Source organism: Carettochelys insculpta, chromosome 2 (assembly GCF_033958435.1).
Source record: "Carettochelys insculpta isolate YL-2023 chromosome 2, ASM3395843v1, whole genome shotgun sequence".
Classification (NCBI taxonomy): Eukaryota; Metazoa; Chordata; order Testudines; family Carettochelyidae; genus Carettochelys; species Carettochelys insculpta.
In genome coordinates this window covers 13349775-13370926 of record NC_134138.1, presented here as the reverse complement: position 1 = coordinate 13370926, position 21152 = coordinate 13349775, and the positions used below count along the sequence as shown (strand labels likewise).

The 21152-nt window shown below is 37.6% G+C and overlaps 1 protein-coding gene across 2 annotated transcripts in view; it reads right to left on the bottom strand.

Annotated features, from left to right (window-relative positions):
- The window catches only part of TRAPPC9 (trafficking protein particle complex subunit 9), a 719778-nt gene that overhangs the window by 358125 nt on the left and 340501 nt on the right, over positions 1–21152 (bottom strand). For both annotated transcript variants that reach the window (XM_074986617.1, XM_074986618.1), the window contains one exon: positions 13720–13873. In XM_074986617.1, the coding sequence (XP_074842718.1) occupies positions 13720–13873 (154 nt within the window). The remainder of the gene's footprint in view (positions 1–13719; positions 13874–21152) is intronic.

The window sequence follows — 21152 nt, the reverse complement described above, 5'->3', positions numbered from 1 at the left end:
TCACACATCTATATGTAGTTTCAGATCCTCTGGGAACCATGCTCTTGTACTTGTAGGCATTCCATATGGGCCCACCCAGATGAATCTGTGATTAAATCTCTGAATGGTGACAAGATCTTTAAGGGCATCTCTTTTTGGGCACAGCCAGCATACTGCCGTCAGGACAGCTCCACAAAAATATGTGAAGAATAAGACTGCCTTAGTTATTTGATGGTTCCTCAAGAAGTAGACTGACCTGAGCCAGTCTAAGAAAAAGTCCATCAGAAAAGTAAATGGATACATACAGCTTAAGGACAGTCTCACATTGTGCTATCACTGTAGTTTGGAATGATATTAATGAATCAGAGGGCGTTTTTTGTATTCATGGAGCTGGTACCAGTGAATCATACAAGTGTTAATACCAAGAATCTCAATGATTCCTGAAAATTCTTCAAGGAATGAAGTACTTTATTCTTTCAGCCACTGAAGAAGTTCATGCCCCTGAGGGATTAATTCTCTGCAGTCCCCTAGACTTCAGAATGGCAGATGGCTTTGTGCCTTTTCATGGCCATGGCCATGGATAAAGTAGCTACCTCAGACTCATCCACCGTAATTTATAGCACTGTTTGGGCTATCATCTGCACTTTGTCAACAGCATCTCTCAGTTTCTCCCTGTAATCTCACAGAACCTGTGACAGGAAGGTCACCCTTTCTCAAACTGTATTTAGCAAGATGCGGAATTGGAGGGAGGCTGACAAGCAAGCATCTTGGCCAAAGAGGTCTAGCTTTTGAAATTGCCTTGGTGGAAATGTCCTCTTGAGTCGCAGAAAACAAACACAGTCTCATGGTTGGGGGCATATTAGAATGTTCCAAATTCTTATGTAGAAGTTGGTGGCACTTTTCTACTAGCTTTGAATTCAGAAGACACAAAGCCAAGGTGGGTCACAGTCCCTTCTCTGTGTTCAATATACACATATTAATTGGGAAGACAAATTCTTATGGGCACAAAGAAGCTGAGGCTACCTTACAGCTTGGATGTTATCTTGGATCACCCTTGTTTTGATATGCAAGATTTCAGCTCTATCTGTGACAAAATTTTGAAGGCCTGAAAGTCATTAACAGCCAAGATTTGCACAATGAATAATGGAAATAAATATTGCCAGCTCTATGAACAAGTTACAAGCTGTCTTTGTTTAGTGGACCATCCTATATCAAAAACAAATCTGTAGAAATGGCATTGTGAGTTGCCATTCTTAGTGTCACAGTGATTTTCACATCAAATGTGTGCAATTAAATAATAAATGTTCAAAATACTTGTCAGAGCAACAGTAAAGCTGGAATATGACACTTAAGATACATATCAAGGGAAATCAAGTATCCCCCACCTATTAAGTTGCTTAGGTCAAATTATGTCTTCAGTTACATCCATAGGTGCTGAAACTATGGGAGCTGCAGCATGCCCTGGATTGAAGTGGTTTCAATTGTCTACAGAGTAAAAAGTTTCATTCAGTGGTTCTCAGCACTCTCACAATAAAAACTGATCCAGCACTCCCATTACATTTGTGCAAATTCGTTGACCCTCCTCCATAACACTTGTGCAGTCCTTCTGGCACTCAGTAAATATTTGTGTTGATGATAGAGAGTAAGAAATAGAATTCCAATCACTGCCTTACTGATCCACTGTTTCTATAGCACTCTCAGGAGAAACCATCAGAAAAACTCAGTTAAGCTTGCTGATGACTCCTAAATACACACAAGGTGCACATTTCTTGACTAAGATGACACCATCTTAGCATTGGTCCCAGGATACTGGCACGACAAGGTGGGTGACATAGAATATTTTATCGGACTAGCTCTCTGTTGGGAGAGACAAGCTTTTGGGCTTAAAACAGAGCTGTCTTTTAGACCTGAGAAATGTACTTGGTATGTCACAGCACGGATGAGGGCACAAGACAATTTGTCAATTCCTGGACTCTGCACATAGTCCCGGAGCCAGAGGAAGTATTCTATAATCAGGGAGAAAGAGATACTCTGTACTACACTATAAACTTTTAAACTACTACGTGATAAACTTTTAATACTAGTCCAAGTATACAATGATATACAAACATTTTTATATAGGTTTTACAACTAATTAAAGACAAGTTTGACTCAGGCCATGTAAGGGTAAGAAGGAAATGTGACAGATACCTCCATATAGGTGCACATAAAAAAATCATTCTGCACATGGTTGGAAAAAAAAATAGAGGAAACACTGTTGCAGACTACAAGCAAATGAGAATAAGCAGAACCCTCTTCGGGCCTGCCCATCTTCAACAAATATATTAAGTAACTTCCAAATGGAAAAGTTTTATTGTATGTAATGCATGCATGAGCTAGAATGAACCAAGCTGGACTTTCGGATTCCAATTTGAGTCTGCAGGTTTGGTAGTTTAAGAGACTAACTTATTACTAGTACACTCAGAAAATGATCTAGAGTTACAGCGGCAACTAACACTACATCCCATCATGCCATTTTTAAGAAGTAAAATTTGCATATATAATATTACTTAGTGTTTTTCTTAAGAGACAGAGGACATATAATACATAATTTTTATGCAGAAAATCTGAAACTGTTGAACAAGTTATATCCTCTAAGGGAACAATTGCCTCCCAGACTCTGATGTAGCAATGTATACTCACTGTTCAGAAGACACCATATAACTAAAGCATAGCCTACTGAATATATTGTGTTTGAAATATGCTGCTACAGAGGAATGTGAAACAGATTTATCGAACTGTTTGCAGATTTAAATCCCTTAATTGTTTTCTCTCTGGTGTGCAGTGTTTCACCTCAGGCATCCTGAAGACGGTTTTTATGTCACACTTGTCAGTTTCTGTATTAATAAATGCAGGTGGAGGAATGCATCCCAGTCCTACTTCAGCATAAATAAATTAGCAAATTTTCATAAATAGAAATTATACTAATGAAAAACTGTTTTAAATGATTAATGAACACTATTTACCATAAATCTGTTTTCTCATTTGCATTCTGAATTTTTGGAATGCTGATTATGGCACTGTTTTGATCTTGTTAAAGGCACTTGTTTAGGTTCTGGAAAACAAGATGAAATCAATTTGCTGATCTCAGACAAACAGATGGACCAACAAAACCTCACTTTAAAAAACAAGAGGCAGTAAAGCAAATGCATTACAAAGTAACATTTTAATAATCAGAAAGCTACCCCAAGAAAAGGGATGATCTGCACGGAAATGTAAGCTATTTCTAAAATTGACGAAAATACACACCAGGGTGGAAAGAATCATAAAAAATTGAGGGAAGAGATGTATTAGGTTGTCTAAAACATTTCTTTATTACTGATAGATCACAACAAATCATTTTCTGTTACTTTGCTTAGTCTGTTCCATATAAGTAAGTGAGAGATATGTAAATATCATGGCTATCAACAAAACTTGTAACAATATTAATGCCCGGAATAAACATTTTTAAAATGTCACAATTAAGGAGTCACGTGATACACAAAAAAAATGGCTGCCTCATCCCACATTTTTCATGCCCCACATATTAATTCATCTCTGATTGCTTTCCTAGCTAACTGGCAATATGTTTCTGTCATAAATGTTTAAATGAATTAACTGGATGAACTTCAAACTGTTTAATGTGGATTCCAGTGAAACAACAAGATGCAAAAAAAAGACCTAAGCCTGAATCTCCTTAGCAGCTGAAAGAAACCACAAAGGCACAGCAAAATGCATCCAAGACTATCGTGGCTCTAAAAGAATTCTTCACAGACTGACTGGATTCAATCTCAGGAGATATTTGTGGCCATTCTTAAGATGAATGTGATGCAAAATCCCAAATGGCCCACTTGGAAAAAGTTCCAAAGGACTGCTGCTGAAATGAGTGACATTCAACAAGCTATCTCTTGAAACAGACTAGACAAACTGGAAGAAAACATGGCATCTTAGAAAACAGATTGCAAAGAAACAACCTGCACCTCTTGGGCGCTTCTGAAGGTCTAGACTGAGGAGAAAGATATGAACAGTCTTCTTCAGAAAGTGCTCCCTGTCAAATTTAAATTATTGTGAGGTGGAGCAGGATAGAAGCAGAATTAAAAAGAATAATACTGTGCAGGGCTCAGCAAAGAGTAAATTCAACACAAAACAGGGATTAATAGCACCATCTGTTGATTCGAGTATTATCTGCACTAATTATCACAACCTGCACTGTTATACACAATCTCTTCACTGACTCTGCCTCTAATGAATCATGTTACCGCAACCACAGGTCCACTGGAACAGCCTATATCCTAAAAAGTGAAGCAGGCCATATCCTACATTTTACATAACATTAATTATTCCTTTTGTGAAAAGAGAACAGTCAAAATATGGTTATACATTTTACAATGTTGTATATTTACATTTTGCACTAATATATATTTGATTTGTCAAATCAGCTGTAAATTTTATTCATGTAGAAATTTACATTATGTAGAACTGGGGAATCAACAAATGAATTTAACAGGCAAGAGGGGTTGGGTTTTTTTTTTGTTTTGTTTTGTTTTGTTTTTTTACACAACACACATTCAACCTGTGGAACTTCTTCCCAGAGGATGTTGTGAAGGCCAAACCTACAATAGGTTCCAAAAAGATCTGGATAAATTCATGGAGTATCAGTCCACAAATAGCTACTAGCTAGAGTGGGAAGGCATAATGTCCCTAGCTTCTGTTTACCAGAAGCTGGGAAAGAGTGACGGGTGTTGGATCACTTGATGACTGGCTGTTCTGTTAATTCCCTCTGAAGCACCTGGCTATGGCCGCTCTTAGAAGACATGATACTGAGCTACATGGACTTTTGGTTTCACCCAGTATCACTGTTTTTTTTTCCTTTATAGAATCACAGAACAGGAAGGAACCTTGAGAAGTCATTAGGTCCAGTCCCTTGCACTCATAGCAGGACCAAGCATCATCTAGACCATCTCCGATAATTGTTTGTCTAAGTCGCTCTTAATAATCTCTAATGGCTACAATTACACAACCTTCTTAAGCAATATATTCTAGTACTTAACCACACTGTTAGTTAGGAAACTTTTCCTGACATCCAACCCAAACCTCTCTTGCTGCAGTTTAAGCCCACTGCTTCTTATCCTTTCGTCAGCAGCTAAGGAGAATAATGTTCCTCCTTCCTCTGTGTAACAACCTTTTAGGTACGTTCTAACCAAGGAAGCAGATGAGTTGCAGAGAACACATTAAACTGATTCAAATAATGGAAACCTGCTATGTTCTCCAATGAACAACAAATATAAGTTGATAGATGCTTACCCAAGTCAAATTTAAACTCAACAAAATCAAAGATTTTTTTTTGGGGTGGGGGGCAAGAAAAAGTAAACTATTTGCCAGAAGATTAAACATAGATCTAACCAATATTTCTTCCTTATTACAAGAAGATGGGACTGTCATTCTTGAAATTATATAGTTTATGTGGTTTTATCAAGCTTTATATACTCAGGAACCCGATTTGACTAACAAATTTGATCACTTCCTTGAAAACCCATCTTTTGAAATTTTAATTTACAACAAGTATTGTTTATGGACAAAACTTTAACACCACAATAGATTGAAGAGGCTATAATTCCAGCAAGACACCTGGAATGGATGGCTTTTTCACAGCAGTGTACAAAACATTTTGTAATCATTCTATTATTTCAAAGTTCTTCAATGAAATATTTTTAAACAGAGCCATGTTTCGGGGCATGAAAATGGCTTTAATTATTTTAATACTAAGGAACAAAGATGATTACAAACATAGCAACTTTTACCCCATATCTCTACCAAACACAAATAGTAAAATAATCACAAAAAATTTAGTGACATGTCTGAACACCATTATCCCTCCAACTATACATGTAGTTCAGTTGGTTTTGATAAAGAAAGGTTGGCTACTAATAATATGAGAAAAAATGCTCTTCTATTCAAACAAGCCCAGAAATCTAATTATCCCTGCACAACTTTATCTACAAATGTGGAGAAGGCCTTTGAGATGGTTGAATGACCTTATCTAATGGGTGTCCTAAAATATTAAGATTTGGACGGATACTCCTGATCTGGGTCAGTGTATCACCACTCTTTCCTTGGTCCATATTAGTCAATTAAATTATTTCAACTAGAAGAAGTCAGATGACAGGGCTGTCCACTCACATCTTTCTTTTTTAACTTCTCTTTCCAACAACTGGCAACATAGATACAGAAATACTCAGCTATTAAAGACGCGACTCCAAACAGAAAACAATAGAAAATCAGTTTATATGCTGATGACATTTATGTACTGTTGAACAATATGCCCTCATCAATACTATCTTTCTTGAAAGTAGTTCACATTTGTGGAATAATCTCTGGTTTTCAACAAACTAGGATACACCACAAGCAATGGATTTAGCTAAAAGACCATACCCTTTCCAGTGAATCTCTACAGAAACATGGTATCTCCTGTCCCTACCTATACTGAAGAGAATCATAACAGCCAAAATGAATATCAGCTACAGACTGGTTTGTTTAATTAATCTATTGTCTTTCATGGTCTCTCCCTCACTCTTTCATCAAATAAAGATGATCATCATGTGACTTACATGGGACAAAAAAAGCCACATTATCACACTACCCCTTCAAATTATCCTTAGCAACTGGAGGCAAGGAGCTGACAGATTTGTTTCTATATCATCTAGAAGAAGGTGGTTCTTCTCCAGTGGTTCTATACACACAATGACCTGGTTAAAGATTGAAGAAGCTTAGCTATTCTGTACAGTTCCCTCCCTTCTTTTATATACCTTCAAAGTCTACCAGCACTCTTAAGGCAAAATTCAGTCTTTGAATCTACAACACGCAAAGAGAATTATGCCATCTGTTTCTACTAATACTCTTCTTGCATCACCATACAATAACCCCTGCCTCAGGATAAAGGCCATCACCACAACTAAGACAACTTGGATTGAAAAAGATATTGTACAACATAATAGGCATGCCTCTTGTGATTACTTGTATATGCCCTCTATGGGTTCAGGGATTTTTGTGCTGCTTTTCTTTTCACAAACAGGAAACATTAATTTTTAATTTATATCATATTTCTGACCTGTTTATGCATTTATATATATTTTATTATTATGTACTCACATTTCATCACGTAAGGTTGGACAAGGATGGTGTCCCTAGCTTCCACTTGCCAAAAGTGGGAATGAGTGATAAATGAATCACTTGATGATTACCTGTTTGTTCATTTCCTCTGGGTCACCTGGCATTGGCGAATGTCCACAGAAAGGATCCTTCTCTAGCTGGACTTTTGGTCTGATCCAGTAAGACCATTATTATATAAAACAATAAGTTAAAAGTGGTACCTTCTTAACAAAATATATCTAGTCTGTTCCACCCCGCTCCCCAACATTGTTTCTGTTTGTCTCACTGGCAAGACAACCTTCCCAACTGTTAGCTACATTGCCTAAGCAATCTTAAGGAAAATTGAGGTGAAGTCTGTCTTGTGCATCAACAAAATTGTCATCTGAACTCCCACAGAACAATCTTTATTACAATGTGTAAAATGGCAAAAAGGACACAGCTTGAGTTTCAAACCACAGATTGGATTTGCAGACATGTCATTTAGAAGAAATTACCTTTTGACTTGAAAATGTGAGAATATTTAATCTGAGAACCACTTAAAGAGAATAAATATTGAATTCTATGACGCATTGTTAGGGATGCACTCTGCAGACTTGCACTTCGTCAAGCAGTATAAACTACCATGGAGATTGAATATAGGCTTTTTTCTTTTTCTTTTTTTGTTTCAAAACATTTACATATAGCAAACAAAATACTGTCTACAGCTGACAGACTGACGTTCATGTACCCACCCACACAATGCTGACAAATAAAACAAATGTTATACACAGTAACACACTTACCTAAGGGAGCGTTCTAGATACAATTGAAATAAAAATGCCACTGAGTAGATTAATTCTGAATTAATAATTTGTTTCAGATATTTTATATATACTAAATATTTACCTCTACTGTCTTTAGGAAAACAGGTTTACCGTAAGACTTCTCTTCAAATTCAATACACATTTTCACAGACTAAGCAACTACCACACATTTTTTTGAACACTGGTGGGAAGATATGCATGAGCAGTATGTTAAAAATCAATCATTATAACCTATTTAGAAAAGTCTTGAGTGGGCAACAGGGAACTAGAATGGCAATCTGTCAAAAATGGCATTACCTTTTTCGGAGTCACTGATAACTCAGAAGCAAATGTTTTTGAATGCTCATGGGTCAATATTCTAAACGAGAAAGAACAAGACGGCATACTGGTTGGTGTCTGCTACAGATCATCAAGTTACATCAGAGAACAAGACAACTGATTACTTATGTACCTTACTATAGTATATAAAAGGGAAAATGTTTTATTATTAGGACTTTTAACCTTTAAAACAAATGACAGATCTGATGATAAGAAAGCACTTTAAAAGTCAAAGAAATTCCTATGGCTCTGTTATGCACGAGAACACAGTGGATAATTGCAGTGGTCCCTTCTGGTCTTAATATCCAGAGAGAGTGGTCCATGTGCTGGGTGTGAAAATCTCTACTTAAAATATTTACTATTAATGCCATTACATCATGTTACCCATCTCCTAAGTCATTGTGTCCCAAGAACATACTTAGAACACTATTCAAAAAGGAAGATTACTTATCTGTGGTAAGATCATTGAGATTTTTTAACAATACTCATGGGAACAAGGCTCACCTTGAGACACTTGAATAATCTGGAAAGCAGTATCTGTTGATGCCTTTACAAAAAGTGTTTCAATTTATTAGAAATTGGGGAACCTTTTGGGAAAGGAAAAGCCTATACTGGAAGGACAGCTTCAGCTAAACCAAAATGGAAGCAGACAACTGACATGTAAAATTCAAAAGATTGCAGAGCAGTTTCTAAACTAAGGCCCAGGGAAGCAGATGCTTGTAGACAAGCATGTGGTTCAGAGAGAGACATTCTTTAGGTGCAAATCTATTAATGGATTATGTGTAGAGAGGTGATGGATTCTCCATCTCTCGAGGTTTTTAAGTCCCAGCTTGACAAGGTCCTGGTTGGGACAATTTAGCTGGGGTTGATCCTGCTTGAAGCAGCGGACTGGACTATATGACCTCCTGAGGTCCCTTCTAGCCCTATAATTCTATGATTCACCTTAAGGAATAACAAATTAATTTATTAGGTGATGAGCTTTCATGGATAAGACCTAAAGAAGTGGCTCTTACACAAAAAAAGCTCATTACCTAATTAATAAATTTGTTAATCTTTCAGGTGCTACAGAACAGTTTGTTAATTGTAGTATGTAAGCTATCATTTAAATCAGCCTCTGTGTCAAATAATTGGCAAACAGCTCATGTGTGCTAATTTCAACAAAGGCTCCAGACATGATCCAGGCATTTGCTAGGTGATCCTGGTAAGCCTAACAGGACAAGTGGTTGAAAGTATACTAAAGAAAAGACTTATCAGACACACTGATGAACAGTACCTGTTGAGGAAGAGTAAGCATGGTTTTTGTAAAGGGAAATAATGCCTCTCCAATCTACTAGAATTCTTTGAGGGGGTCAACACGTCTGTGGACAATGGCAATCTAGTGGATAAATTGTACCGAGATTTTCAGAAAGCCTTTGATAAGGTCCCTCACCAAAGGCCCTTAAGTAATTAAGCTGTTGTAGATTAAGAAGGAAGGTCCTCTCACAAATAAGCAATGGTCTAATTGTACAACAGTCTGACATATTATGGATGTTCTTATTGCAGAGGGTTCTGAGAATGTAAAAAACAAGTGCCCGCTGCTAGCATTTAGTTTCTTCTGCTAATCTGGAAATTCCTAAAATAAGACACTGAAGAAGTTGGACAAGGAATGTGAATGTGCAGAGAAACTCACCTTCGGAGCTCTGACAGAATTTGTACACAGAAGATGACGGCCACCTTAAAACTGTTTGTTCCATCTGCTCAAATTCTGAATTACAGTAACAAACTGCTGTGGATACCGTATGTGATTACCAGATGCTTAAAAGAAATCACTGTCTCCTTATTGTAAATCATCTCAATATATCTGTAAGCCTCTTCAAATGAACTTAATCTGCAGCTTTTTAAACTAAAATGACAAAGCTGTCAGGTTTTTTCTAAGAAAGTCTATTTTTCTGTTTAATAGTAACAGAGAGGGAGCCGTGCTAGTCTATATACTATCAAAACAAAAAGCAGTCAAGTAGCACTTTAAAGACTAGCCAAATAATTTATTAGGTGAGCTTTCATGGGACAGACCCACTTCTTCAGACCATAGCCATACCAGAACAGACAGTAATCGAGGACGACAAATCAGAAGAAAATGATCTGATTTGTCCTCCTTGATTACTGGTTCTCTGTGCCTTAAACATTGAGTCTGTTCTGGTATGGCTATGGTCTGAAGAAGTGGGTCTGTCCCACGAAAGCTCACCTAATAAATTATTTTGCTAGTCTTTAAAGTGCTACTTGACTGCTTTTTGTTTTGATATTTTTCTGTTTGTTTTGTTTATTCACTATATAAAGTTTGAATTGAATACTGGGTACAATTTTTTTCCAAGAATTATTAGACAGCTGGATATTATCCCAACTGAAACAGTGAAAAGTTCAACACGAAATACTGAAATCTCAACTGGACAAGGCACTGGAAAACATACAGTACAGAGCAATCACGCATTGGTATGGGCTGCATTAGGTAACTTAATACTTTCTCTCCTGCGGGACGAATTCTCAGATGTTCGCAGCATCAAGAAACCCTCCTGCACCCTCTATCTTCCCACTCCTGCTCTGACCCCTTTTGGGCCCCATTCCACCCCTTTCCACTCTTCCTCTTTTCAGTTTCCACCGTCTCCCCCAAGTGATTCCAGGAGCTAGCACAGTGAGGTGGATCAGAGCAAGACAGACTGGGGACAGATTGCTTACTGCTGCCAACACTCGTGCTCCTGCTAACCTCCAAGGCCACTCTGGAGTAAAATTACATTAGTGTTGGTGGTACTGAAGGACACAGAATTGACAGAGAAGAAGAAAAAGTAACTGGTAGAGGTGATCATACCAACCTTCATAACCCTTCACTGTAATGTCAGATGGGACCACTGACTACTTAAATTTGTGAGGTTTCAAAGTGATACCAGAGACGTGCAGAAGATTTTCTTGGAGGAGATGTATACATAGAGGTTTTGCCATATGGTGGTATGCTTCAAGTCTATCTGAGAAGACGAAGCTCGATGTTTGTCACCCAATCTATGTTTTGAGTGAGAGTCTGCTGACAAGGTGCTCCACATAGACTTAGAGCTCCTGTATCACAATCAAACCCTGTTTCAGATGCAGGTCGTATCACCTCTTCCATGAAGTGAATCTTCAAACAACTGTCTCACTTGTTTTTGTTGTGGTGAAGGAGGTGCAAATGGTGCATTCAAGCCTCACATGTCCCTTAGCTAGACAAATATAACAACTGAATACTAACAGAGTGGTAGCCATGTTAGTCTGTACTCCAACAAAACAAAACAGAAGAAATGTAGCACTTGAAAGACTAAGAAAATGTGAAGTTGCACAACTACCAATTGTAGTATATACTCTTTAAAGTGCTACATTTCTGCTGTTTAGGTAAAACAATCGTCAGGAAGAAAATTATCCAATATATTTTTTTGCAATTAAATAAAAATGCAATACGTATATTAATGTTGCTTATTAATGACAACCAAAAAGATGAGGGCACTGGGATTATTATATCATGTCCCCCAATTCCAGTGTAAGAATCCCATCCACACTATCAGAAAGTGTTTAAATATTTCAATAGCTGTCAGAAGGTTGAATCTGTTTAGCAATTTGATAACAGAGATTTCCTGAAATGGAATTTTTTCATAACGAGGATTGTTTATGAAATGTTGTCTAATTAGCATAACACAGAAATTTGCATAAAAGACTCATGGTATCTATTTCTGGCTATGCCTCTGCTCATAGCAAGTCATTTTCAATTTACTGTGGCTCAATTTACTCATCATTAGAGATATATAATATTATGAACCCATTTCATGGCAGTTTAGTACATTTTTAATAGATGTAAAGCATCTGAAACCTCTGGAGGAAAGGCACCATATATGTGTGTTATTTTATTATCATATTTTTTTATTATCAGGGAACCTGAAGGGACAAAGCTTCAGAACAAAAGTAGTCTACAATGAGACAGACTAGTTAAAGGACGGAGAGAAAGACGTACATAAAAGACATGCACAATACTTCATTTAGGAAGGAAAAAATCAAAGGCATGACAAAAAGGGGAGAACTGGTTAGGTGGTGTTATTGCTGAACAGGATCTGGGGATCCCAATGGAATAAGAATTAACAATGTTAGACAGATGTGAAAAAGGCTAGCATTCTGGGGATGTATTAAAATGGTATTTTATGGCAGGTAACTGAGAGGTAACTGCTCCACTTTATGCAGCACTGGTGAAGATTCAGTTGGAGTACAGTGTCCAGTTCTAGATGCCACTAGAAAGAGTCCAGAGGACAGCCATAAAAACAATACAGGTTTGCTAAACCCCTTACTATGGGGAATGGTTAGAAAAAACTGGGCAAGTTGAAAAGAAGACTGAGGGGAAGTACCTGAAATTAGTCTTCAAATATATTAAGGGTTCTTATAACAAGAACAAAGAATTACTATGTTCCGTGTCTACTGAAGATAGAGCAAAAAGTAAGGGGCTAAATATGTAGCAGAGATATTTTCTTTTCATTTCAGAAAAAAAAAAATCTAACAATACCAGTCCATCATTAGAGGCTTTTAAGAGCAGGTTGAATAAATACCTAAGTTTTCTTGGTCATGCCTGAGTGTGTGGGGCTCAATTTGTGATTTCTCAAGGTCCTTTTCAGTTCTACATTTCTGATTCTAAACATAACTTTGAAAAATATTCTAAGCATGTTAAAGGCTAAATCAGCAAAGGGCAACCTAGGCTATTTAGCGGGCTGCATGAGTGCTCCTGCTACACTTCAGAGGGCCACAAGATCGTTGCAACCACAACAGACTCCTGGAATAGGGTAGTTTTGCTAACTGCACTTGTGTACCTTGAATTTGTGGGGTGCACTGATTAAACGTAGCAGTGCTTTGATTGGATGGCTCTCATGGGCAACGTAGTCAGCATGCGCCCCACTTGACATGCACTTACTTTTCATGCATGTCACTTTAGTAATACCAATAGGAAAAAACTACACAGATGGAAACAGCAGTATCTGGCAACCCTGTCCATGAGAATGGCGAACAAAATGTCTTGTAGACCATATTTAGAACCTTGATGGCTGCAAGTGGCCAACCACTGGTTTAAATCATCATTTCATTACCTCTTTGAAGTCTTTGCTTTTGAAAAGAACTAATCTAATTTTATATAACATCAACCGTCACTGTTCTTCCTCATTCCCCAAAAGTTAGAAAAAGATGGTATTTGCAGCAAGCCCACATGACTCATATTGAGACATTTATTATATTAAGACCTGAACATTATGAAAAATCTAAATAAAACACAGTACAATTAATTTTAAGAAGTCTATAATTATATTCAGTTCTAATTGTTTCCCCTTTCACTAACCTTGTTAAATGGTGATTTAAATTATGAAATAAAATGTGTCATAGGGCTGAGAAATATATTACATGAAAAAAAGCATTTATTAAAGGATATAATTTTCCAGCAGACGTCTAACTTGCTGTTGATCTCCAGACCTTTTGCCTGCTGCCTCTCTTCTTCCAGTTGCTTTGGGTTTGCAAACTGTACTCTTTCACCGGGGGAATCTGGGAAACTCTCGAAATTAAACTTGTCAACTTGGATAGCCATACTGAGGGGAGGAAAAAGGAAGAAAAGAATGATCAATACAGCAGTTTTGTAGGATTGTCTCCCACAAATCATTTGACAGAGCTTTATCACAGCAAACACAAAGGTATTACGTATTACTTCAGTAAGAGTAAATATGGGTACCAAAGGTGCATTTAATACTGTTTATGGTACAGAATATTCAAAGGAAGTTATGACTTTTATCCATACTGGTAATCTAAAAACATACTGGGGATTCTCTCTTCTCTGAAGCCTGTTCACTTCACTGAAGCACGAACACAGCTCAACAAACCTGCCACCAGTACTTAGTTTTCCAAATTACTGAAGATGCATACAATGCCGTGAAAACATTTGGACAAATGGTTACATCCTCAATACACATCAAATATTTGCTTCAGTTTTTCAGCTTATTTAAATTTGGTTCAAAGACTTAATTCAAAGTTAAGAAACCAACTTCAGGTTGACAAGCCAGAAAAGCCTGTTTTTTCTTTGAATATGTGAATTAAAATTAAGTGCGAGAAAATGAGATCTACTAATTCGAAAATCTTGACAAAAAGGGCCTCAACAAATAATCAGCTCAGTTCACTTCTCTACAGGCGATACTTGCTTGTTTAATGATCTGTTAACTTTAAATGAAACGAATATTGTGATGTTTTCTTCTATGTATCCAACACATTAAAATAGTGTTACTTAATTAAAAATATGTTGTTCCGTGGTTTTTCATTGAATTTCCATCCAAATAGGGCTTGACACAAATCACCAGTAAAAAAATGTTTAGTGCACAAAATAACAGGTTTTATAACATCGTAAAAATATAACCGTTTAAATAAAAGTGTATACCTATAGCTTATTCTCCAGGCTACCAAAAGGAAGCACCAAATTCATAGCAAAGGCTATATTTAGTTGTAAATCAATATACTTCAATTGTTATCTATTACAAGAATCAATCTTTAAGAGAATATTGAAAATGTACAAATGAAAAAAAAAATTGAAAATAAATTATTTAACTCGAGTTCATTGCTGCTTAAGCAAACCATCATTAAAATAAGTGATTTACATCACCTTTATTTAAATAAATTCACACTGCATAGAATATGAGTCTTCCGTTAAGAAAGTTAATTTTACATTTTAGCAACTCAACCCCATACAGCAAGGTAAATGTTAAAAAAGAAGGGGTGGGAAGAGGGGGTGGAACTATAAAAATGTGTTCTGAAATTTTGACAAATTATTTTAGAAACTGTGCAAAAGAAAATTCCAAATTTGTTTCATTCAAAAATTTTACTTATGCAATGCATAACTTAAAAACCCCATCCACACATATGCGCGCACACACACACACACACACACACACACACACACACACACAGTTCTTAACATAAACCTACAAATGTTGTAAATGAATAATAAATTTCTTCATACTAGTGAGGGAGCTGCAAATGAAAGTACCTAATTATCATGCAGCCCTGCAGATTTTGTGCAGTAAAACATTTGTAAACAAGACTTATAAATCTCATAGCTGCAAAAATAAATCTCAATGCATCTCAGACAACACCAGACAGTGTTTGCAACATCTTATGGAAATATTAATGCAAACAAACAATTAGTGAAATAACTGCTTTATCAAACATATGGTGAGGCATGTAAAATAAAATATTATGGTATAGTGTGGGCTAAACAATCAGATATTAAACTATAAACTATAAACAAAAATTAGATAAGAAAGAAGAATCTACATTTCGATTGTGGTGCGAAATGGATTTTCCTAAATCCAATAAAATATCTTTCCTGTCAAAGTATATGAATAAGAAGTAATTTCTACAATGGACTGCTATAGAAAATTAGTGAAAATATAAAATGCATTGATTTGTACAACAACAAAGAATACTGTTACTTTGTTCTTAGGCCAGTCAGAATAAAAAAAGAGAACAGCTTTTAGCATCATTTCTGTGGCAATACAGCTTACCCAAGAGCAGAAGTACCAAGTACATTTTCCAAGATTTGGGAGAATTACATTACTCCAGCAAATTTCAGATGTTGGAATATTTTTCATAGATACACTAAGACAGAAATGTAGAAAAATAGAAGTAACTGAAGTAAACAATTTACACATTTTTGTTGGAGAGGGAGGCATACTGAATTTGTGATGTTTTCTGTATTTTTATTGAAAAATCCTACAAAACAGAAAACATTTTGTATAATAATGATTTATTTCAGACAAGTGACAGAAAGATAGCCATGTTAGTCTGTATTCTATCAAAACAAAACAGCAGTCATGCAGCACTTTAAAGACTAACAAAATAAGAGGATAGAAGAAGAGCACCCAGAGTTCTGAAATAACTATGCAAACAAAGTCTAAAGGGACAGTACTAGAACACATCAACCCCTCACAGAATAAGGATAGGATAATGGATAAATGTGCTTTGTTTGAACAAGCAGTTACAAAGGAGTTAACTAACTGCAATTGAAGTGTAATACCTCACTTGTTTGCATCAAAATATGAAGTTGAAGTCACAAGATTGGTATCTTTGTACTGGTCAAGGGGACAACATATCAGAATGTTGATTAAACTGGTACCTTATTGCAGGCACGCAAGTATCAGGCTACATCTAGATTTCAGAGATTTTTCGACAAAAGTTTGTGTCGGAAGATATCTTGTGACAAAAATTCTTCCAACAGATTGCATCCAGACACCAAGGCGCATCGAAAGAGCAACCTGCTCTGTCACCATAGAGCGGCCAGCCAGGCCTCTCTGTCAATGAAACCACCACCCAGAACTAAGTCAGTCAGGGTCGCAGGTCACCCTGTCCTCCAGGAGGCAGTGCTGGAGTCCTCCAGAGACTGTCACTTAAAGGCATCTCTCCAAACAGCCAGTCCCTGACCCTGCTGTGGGCTCATCTACCCCTGGGAGGGCCAGCAGTGCTCTCCCAGCACTCACTGTGCTTGCCCTTTCTTTAAGGGCGACACAGCCGGCCCCTGGATTCCATGCTTCCAGAGCTGCCCCTGGGCTTGCGATGGCCCCACACAGAGAGGCTGCAACTGCTGCTGAACTGACAGCTGTGCTCCTCTTCCTCACCAAGGGTGAGCCCGAGAGCACCTTTGGGTACACTGCCCTGGCTGCATCAAGTGTACAGGCAGCTCTGGAGGCACTGCACCAATTCAGATTGGTGTGTCCAGCTGGTCATAAAGCAGTGAGCACATTCAACAGGCCACCTTCTTGGAGCTCTGTGCCTGGTTTGCCCGTCCTGTGGAGAAACATCATCCACCTGTGGCCCACCATCCCTGTGGAGAAGCGGGTCGCAATCACCACCCCCGACAGCTACTGCTTGGGGAGCAATCAGTTTGGTGTGGAGAAGTCCACCATCAGGTCCCTCCTCATGGAGGCATCTGCGCAGCATCCCAGAGGGCTTTTCTGTAGACAGAAGCACCACCCCAGCACCCCAGAACATTCAGACCAGCATTTTGTCAACCACCTTTGTTGACAGCAGTGTTCTTCCTCCTGGCGAGCGGGCTAGAGCTGTTGACAAAAGTGCTCTGTTCTGTCAATTTACTGTCAACAGAATGTACTTCTCAATCTGGATTTTCTGCAGGGTTTGACAAAATGGTCATTTGTCAACCCTGCAATCTAGACATTGCCTCAGTGTATTTGTAAGCTCCTATGGGGTGCTAGTACCAAGGTGCAAGAACAATTTTTAGAGTGGGGTTGCTGAGAGAAGTTGAACCCAAATGGAAACCCTTCATATAGTAGAAAGCACTTAAAGGCAGGAGGTGCTGCAGCACCCGCTGCACCTCTGACGAGTACTGTCCTTTGTAGAAAATAAACCTGGCCAAGCACTCTCTCACTGAACCAGTCACTAAACCAAGAATGTGGTCTCTTCTCACAAACACTGTGGTCTGCTAGCAGTATTAGCTTTGCAAATTTTGTAACACAGCATGGCCGCAATGATCATAACTGTTTAAAAAAACTGAGAAACGTCTACAGTAAATCCATATTTTATTTAGCCCTATCACACTGTCACAGCACCCCTTGCTTTATGAAAATTGGTTTACGTATATGAGTGTGCATAACCTGAAGGTGCTTTAGGCAAAATTCACGTTACATATTTGGAAAGTTACAATCTGCCGAATCAAAACAAAAAGCAGTCAAGTAGCACTTTAAAGACTAGCAAAATTATTAGGTGAGCTTTCGTGGGACAGACCCACTTCAGAATACAAACAGAGTGCAGAGTGCCTAGCTTATGAAAAAGATTATTAGAACTACTGTTAGTGTAAGAATTTGAATATGACAAGGTTCGAAGCTGGCATGATTTGTTTTAATTTTTTGCTTAGTAACTTACTTAAATCGTAGAACCATAGAAGTGGAAGGACTTTGAGAGGTCATCAAGTCCAGTCCCTTGCCCTCACAACAGGACCAAGCACTGTCTAGACCATGCCCAACTGATGTCTACCTAAGCTGCTCTTAAATATCTCCAGCGAGGAAGATTTGTCTGATCACTTCAATTGCTTAAATTCTACTTGTAACAGAGAGATAGCCATGTTAGTCTTTATTCTATCAAAACAGAAAAGCAGTCATGTAGCACTTTAAAGACTAACAAAATAATTTAGTAAGTGATGAGCTTACAGCTATAGATCTGAAGAATTGAGTGTGTCCCACAAAAGCTCATCACCTAATGAATTATTTTGTTAGTCTTTAAAGTGCTACATGACTGCTTTTTTGTTTTGATTAAATTCTACTTTTTATATTTAATAAAAACATTCTGTTCATCAAACCCAGTGTAAATAGTTGTTACTTGGGGGGAAGGGAGGAAGAGAGCTACAGCAGTGCACATCTGTCTTTCACTGAGAAAGAATTAATCTTATGAGCTTCCTCTGTGTAAAACTTTTATATGCTTTTGCATGCTGTCAAGGTCCTATACCTCCAACATCTGAACTGTTTCAGCATCTTTGTTGCTCTGTTTGAGACCCCAAATATGTGTCTCTGCTGAGGGAGACCAGAGCTTCTGACCTAGCAAGATATAGTGGTGAAGAACCCCAAAGGGCAGGTAGGTGGGCTTGGTGGTATGATCAGCACACCGAGAGACAGTTTCAAGGGGACTTCTGTGATCCAGCCCACCACACACACCTATCAAATTCATTTTCTAAGGAATCCCTTCATCTTTATCTGGGAGGCAAAAATATCTTTCCTGCAAACTGAAGCAACCAAATCAATTTCAAGGACGTAAACAAAGATGTTTCTGCATTAAGACAGTAAAGAGAACCAAAAACATTCTCTAAGTCCTTTGATAACTTCAAGATTACCTCAGCTCATTAACATGTAAAATGCATTATGGTATTGAAATATGCTTATGGTAAGGACTGTAATTTGGCCTAATCCTGTTGAGGCTGTACTAAACTTCTAGCCATGATTGAGAGAAGTTCAAAGACAACACACAAAAACTTTTTTTAGGCAACTCAGCTCAATTACATTCTAAATGACAAAGTATTAAGACATTATCCTTTAAATTAATGAAAAGGAATCCAAAATATGTAAGATAAAGAGACAAGGAAAGAGTTGAGTTATTTCTGGGTGTATCTTTTTCAGTTACATGATTATCAATGATAAATTGACATTAATGATAACAATTTGCTCAACATGTGATGGCCCTCAGGAAATTCATTTGCTGCATCTTCCACAGAATATAAAATAGCAATGCTAAACTGATAAATCCCACCAAATTTATAAGACCCTCCCTGACTTTCATTCATTAGTCTTCCTCTTTTCATTTAAGTATCCTAATATTTTCATTGTCTCTCTTCTCTGCATCAGGGATTCATCTGCTGAAAGACTGTAGAACTGGTATACAATAGTTAAAGAAAGAGTGAGTGGGAAAGAGCATAGGTCAACCATCTCTAATAAAAGTAGAAGAAGATCCTTCCTTTGCCTGATTGAATAACTAGCACCCACAAACTGCTCATCCTCATTGGTTCTTAGGGCAAAAGCTCCCAAACCTGTTTCAATCTATTTTAACTGATGCTTGGACATATGCTTGGGTATATGATATATACTGCACTGACAGTGATGTAACTAGCTCTGATCTTCCACACTCCTGCTGTCATTCTGATTCATAGACAAACAAATACAAGTTTTCCTGCTTTTTCAACTCCCAGTTGATTTCTTGGGTTTGTATGAATGCCACCAAATAATAAAATTATTCCATCAGTGCCTGCTGAGGAAGCAAGTGCTGTGAAAAGTTGGCTTAGCAACTGAAGGAGTTCTTTTTCAAGGTGCCTGACTAATAATTTCCGTCAAGTCAGGACAGTGACTTTGTTCTAATCATCATCAATAAACATATACTGACTATGTGGTTTCACTGCAGCCCTGAAATTTATTATGACTGGCATAACAGAGGAGTGATTTTGTAAGACACCAATGCCATGGCAGCAACATCAGAATTTAGGCACCCACCTTTCTATCTGGCATTAAGAATAGTTCCAAGAAAATCATGTGGAGTTAGCATTGTATCCATTTGCTTGTTTATTGCTGTAGTTTAACTTTCTCGTGAGGTATTTCTTTCATCAGTGTCTCTTGAAGTGCCTTCCAAATTTTAAAATATCAACAATGCTGCAGCAATTTCTATGAAGTTTAATGCTATAGATAATAGGTTTCAGTACACTGAACATATCCTCTATATTCCTCTTTAATCCAATGTTATATACTCTGGATGAGATACTTCCATTACTTAATCACTGTTTTCTTCACAGTATTATGTAAGAATAGGTCAAATCTTAATAAAGCAAAATGGTTGTTACGGAAGTATGTTGCGACTTCAATGTTTTCTTTTATTTCTGGAGACTGCATACTTGAGTGTTTGGATAAAAGATGCATTGAATAGGCATTGCAGACATATGTTATTATGCAGCGTACTTCTGTTTCTTCTAAGTATCTGCTAATCATTGCCTGGTTTGCAGCATTGTTTGTAAAAACGGTACCCATGACATTTGAATTTGTGTTCTGTTTACCACAGCTTTCACTGCCTCTTCTTTCGGATATTACCTTGGTGAATGCCCACACAACAGATCGGTTGTTTCTGAATGATATGCAAGCCGTCTTCTGTTGTCACATGGGCACATATTTATGGATCACTGTGTGCACAGCTCTACTGATCAGGTTTGAACTGGCAAATTTCCTCTCATTATTCCTTGCAGACAGTTCAAGTTCCTTCTCATAGACTGTATCTAGCAACCTTCCACCAATGTCTGCTCTACCAGGTAGAGCTTAACCTGGTTGTAAGGACTCAAATATGTCA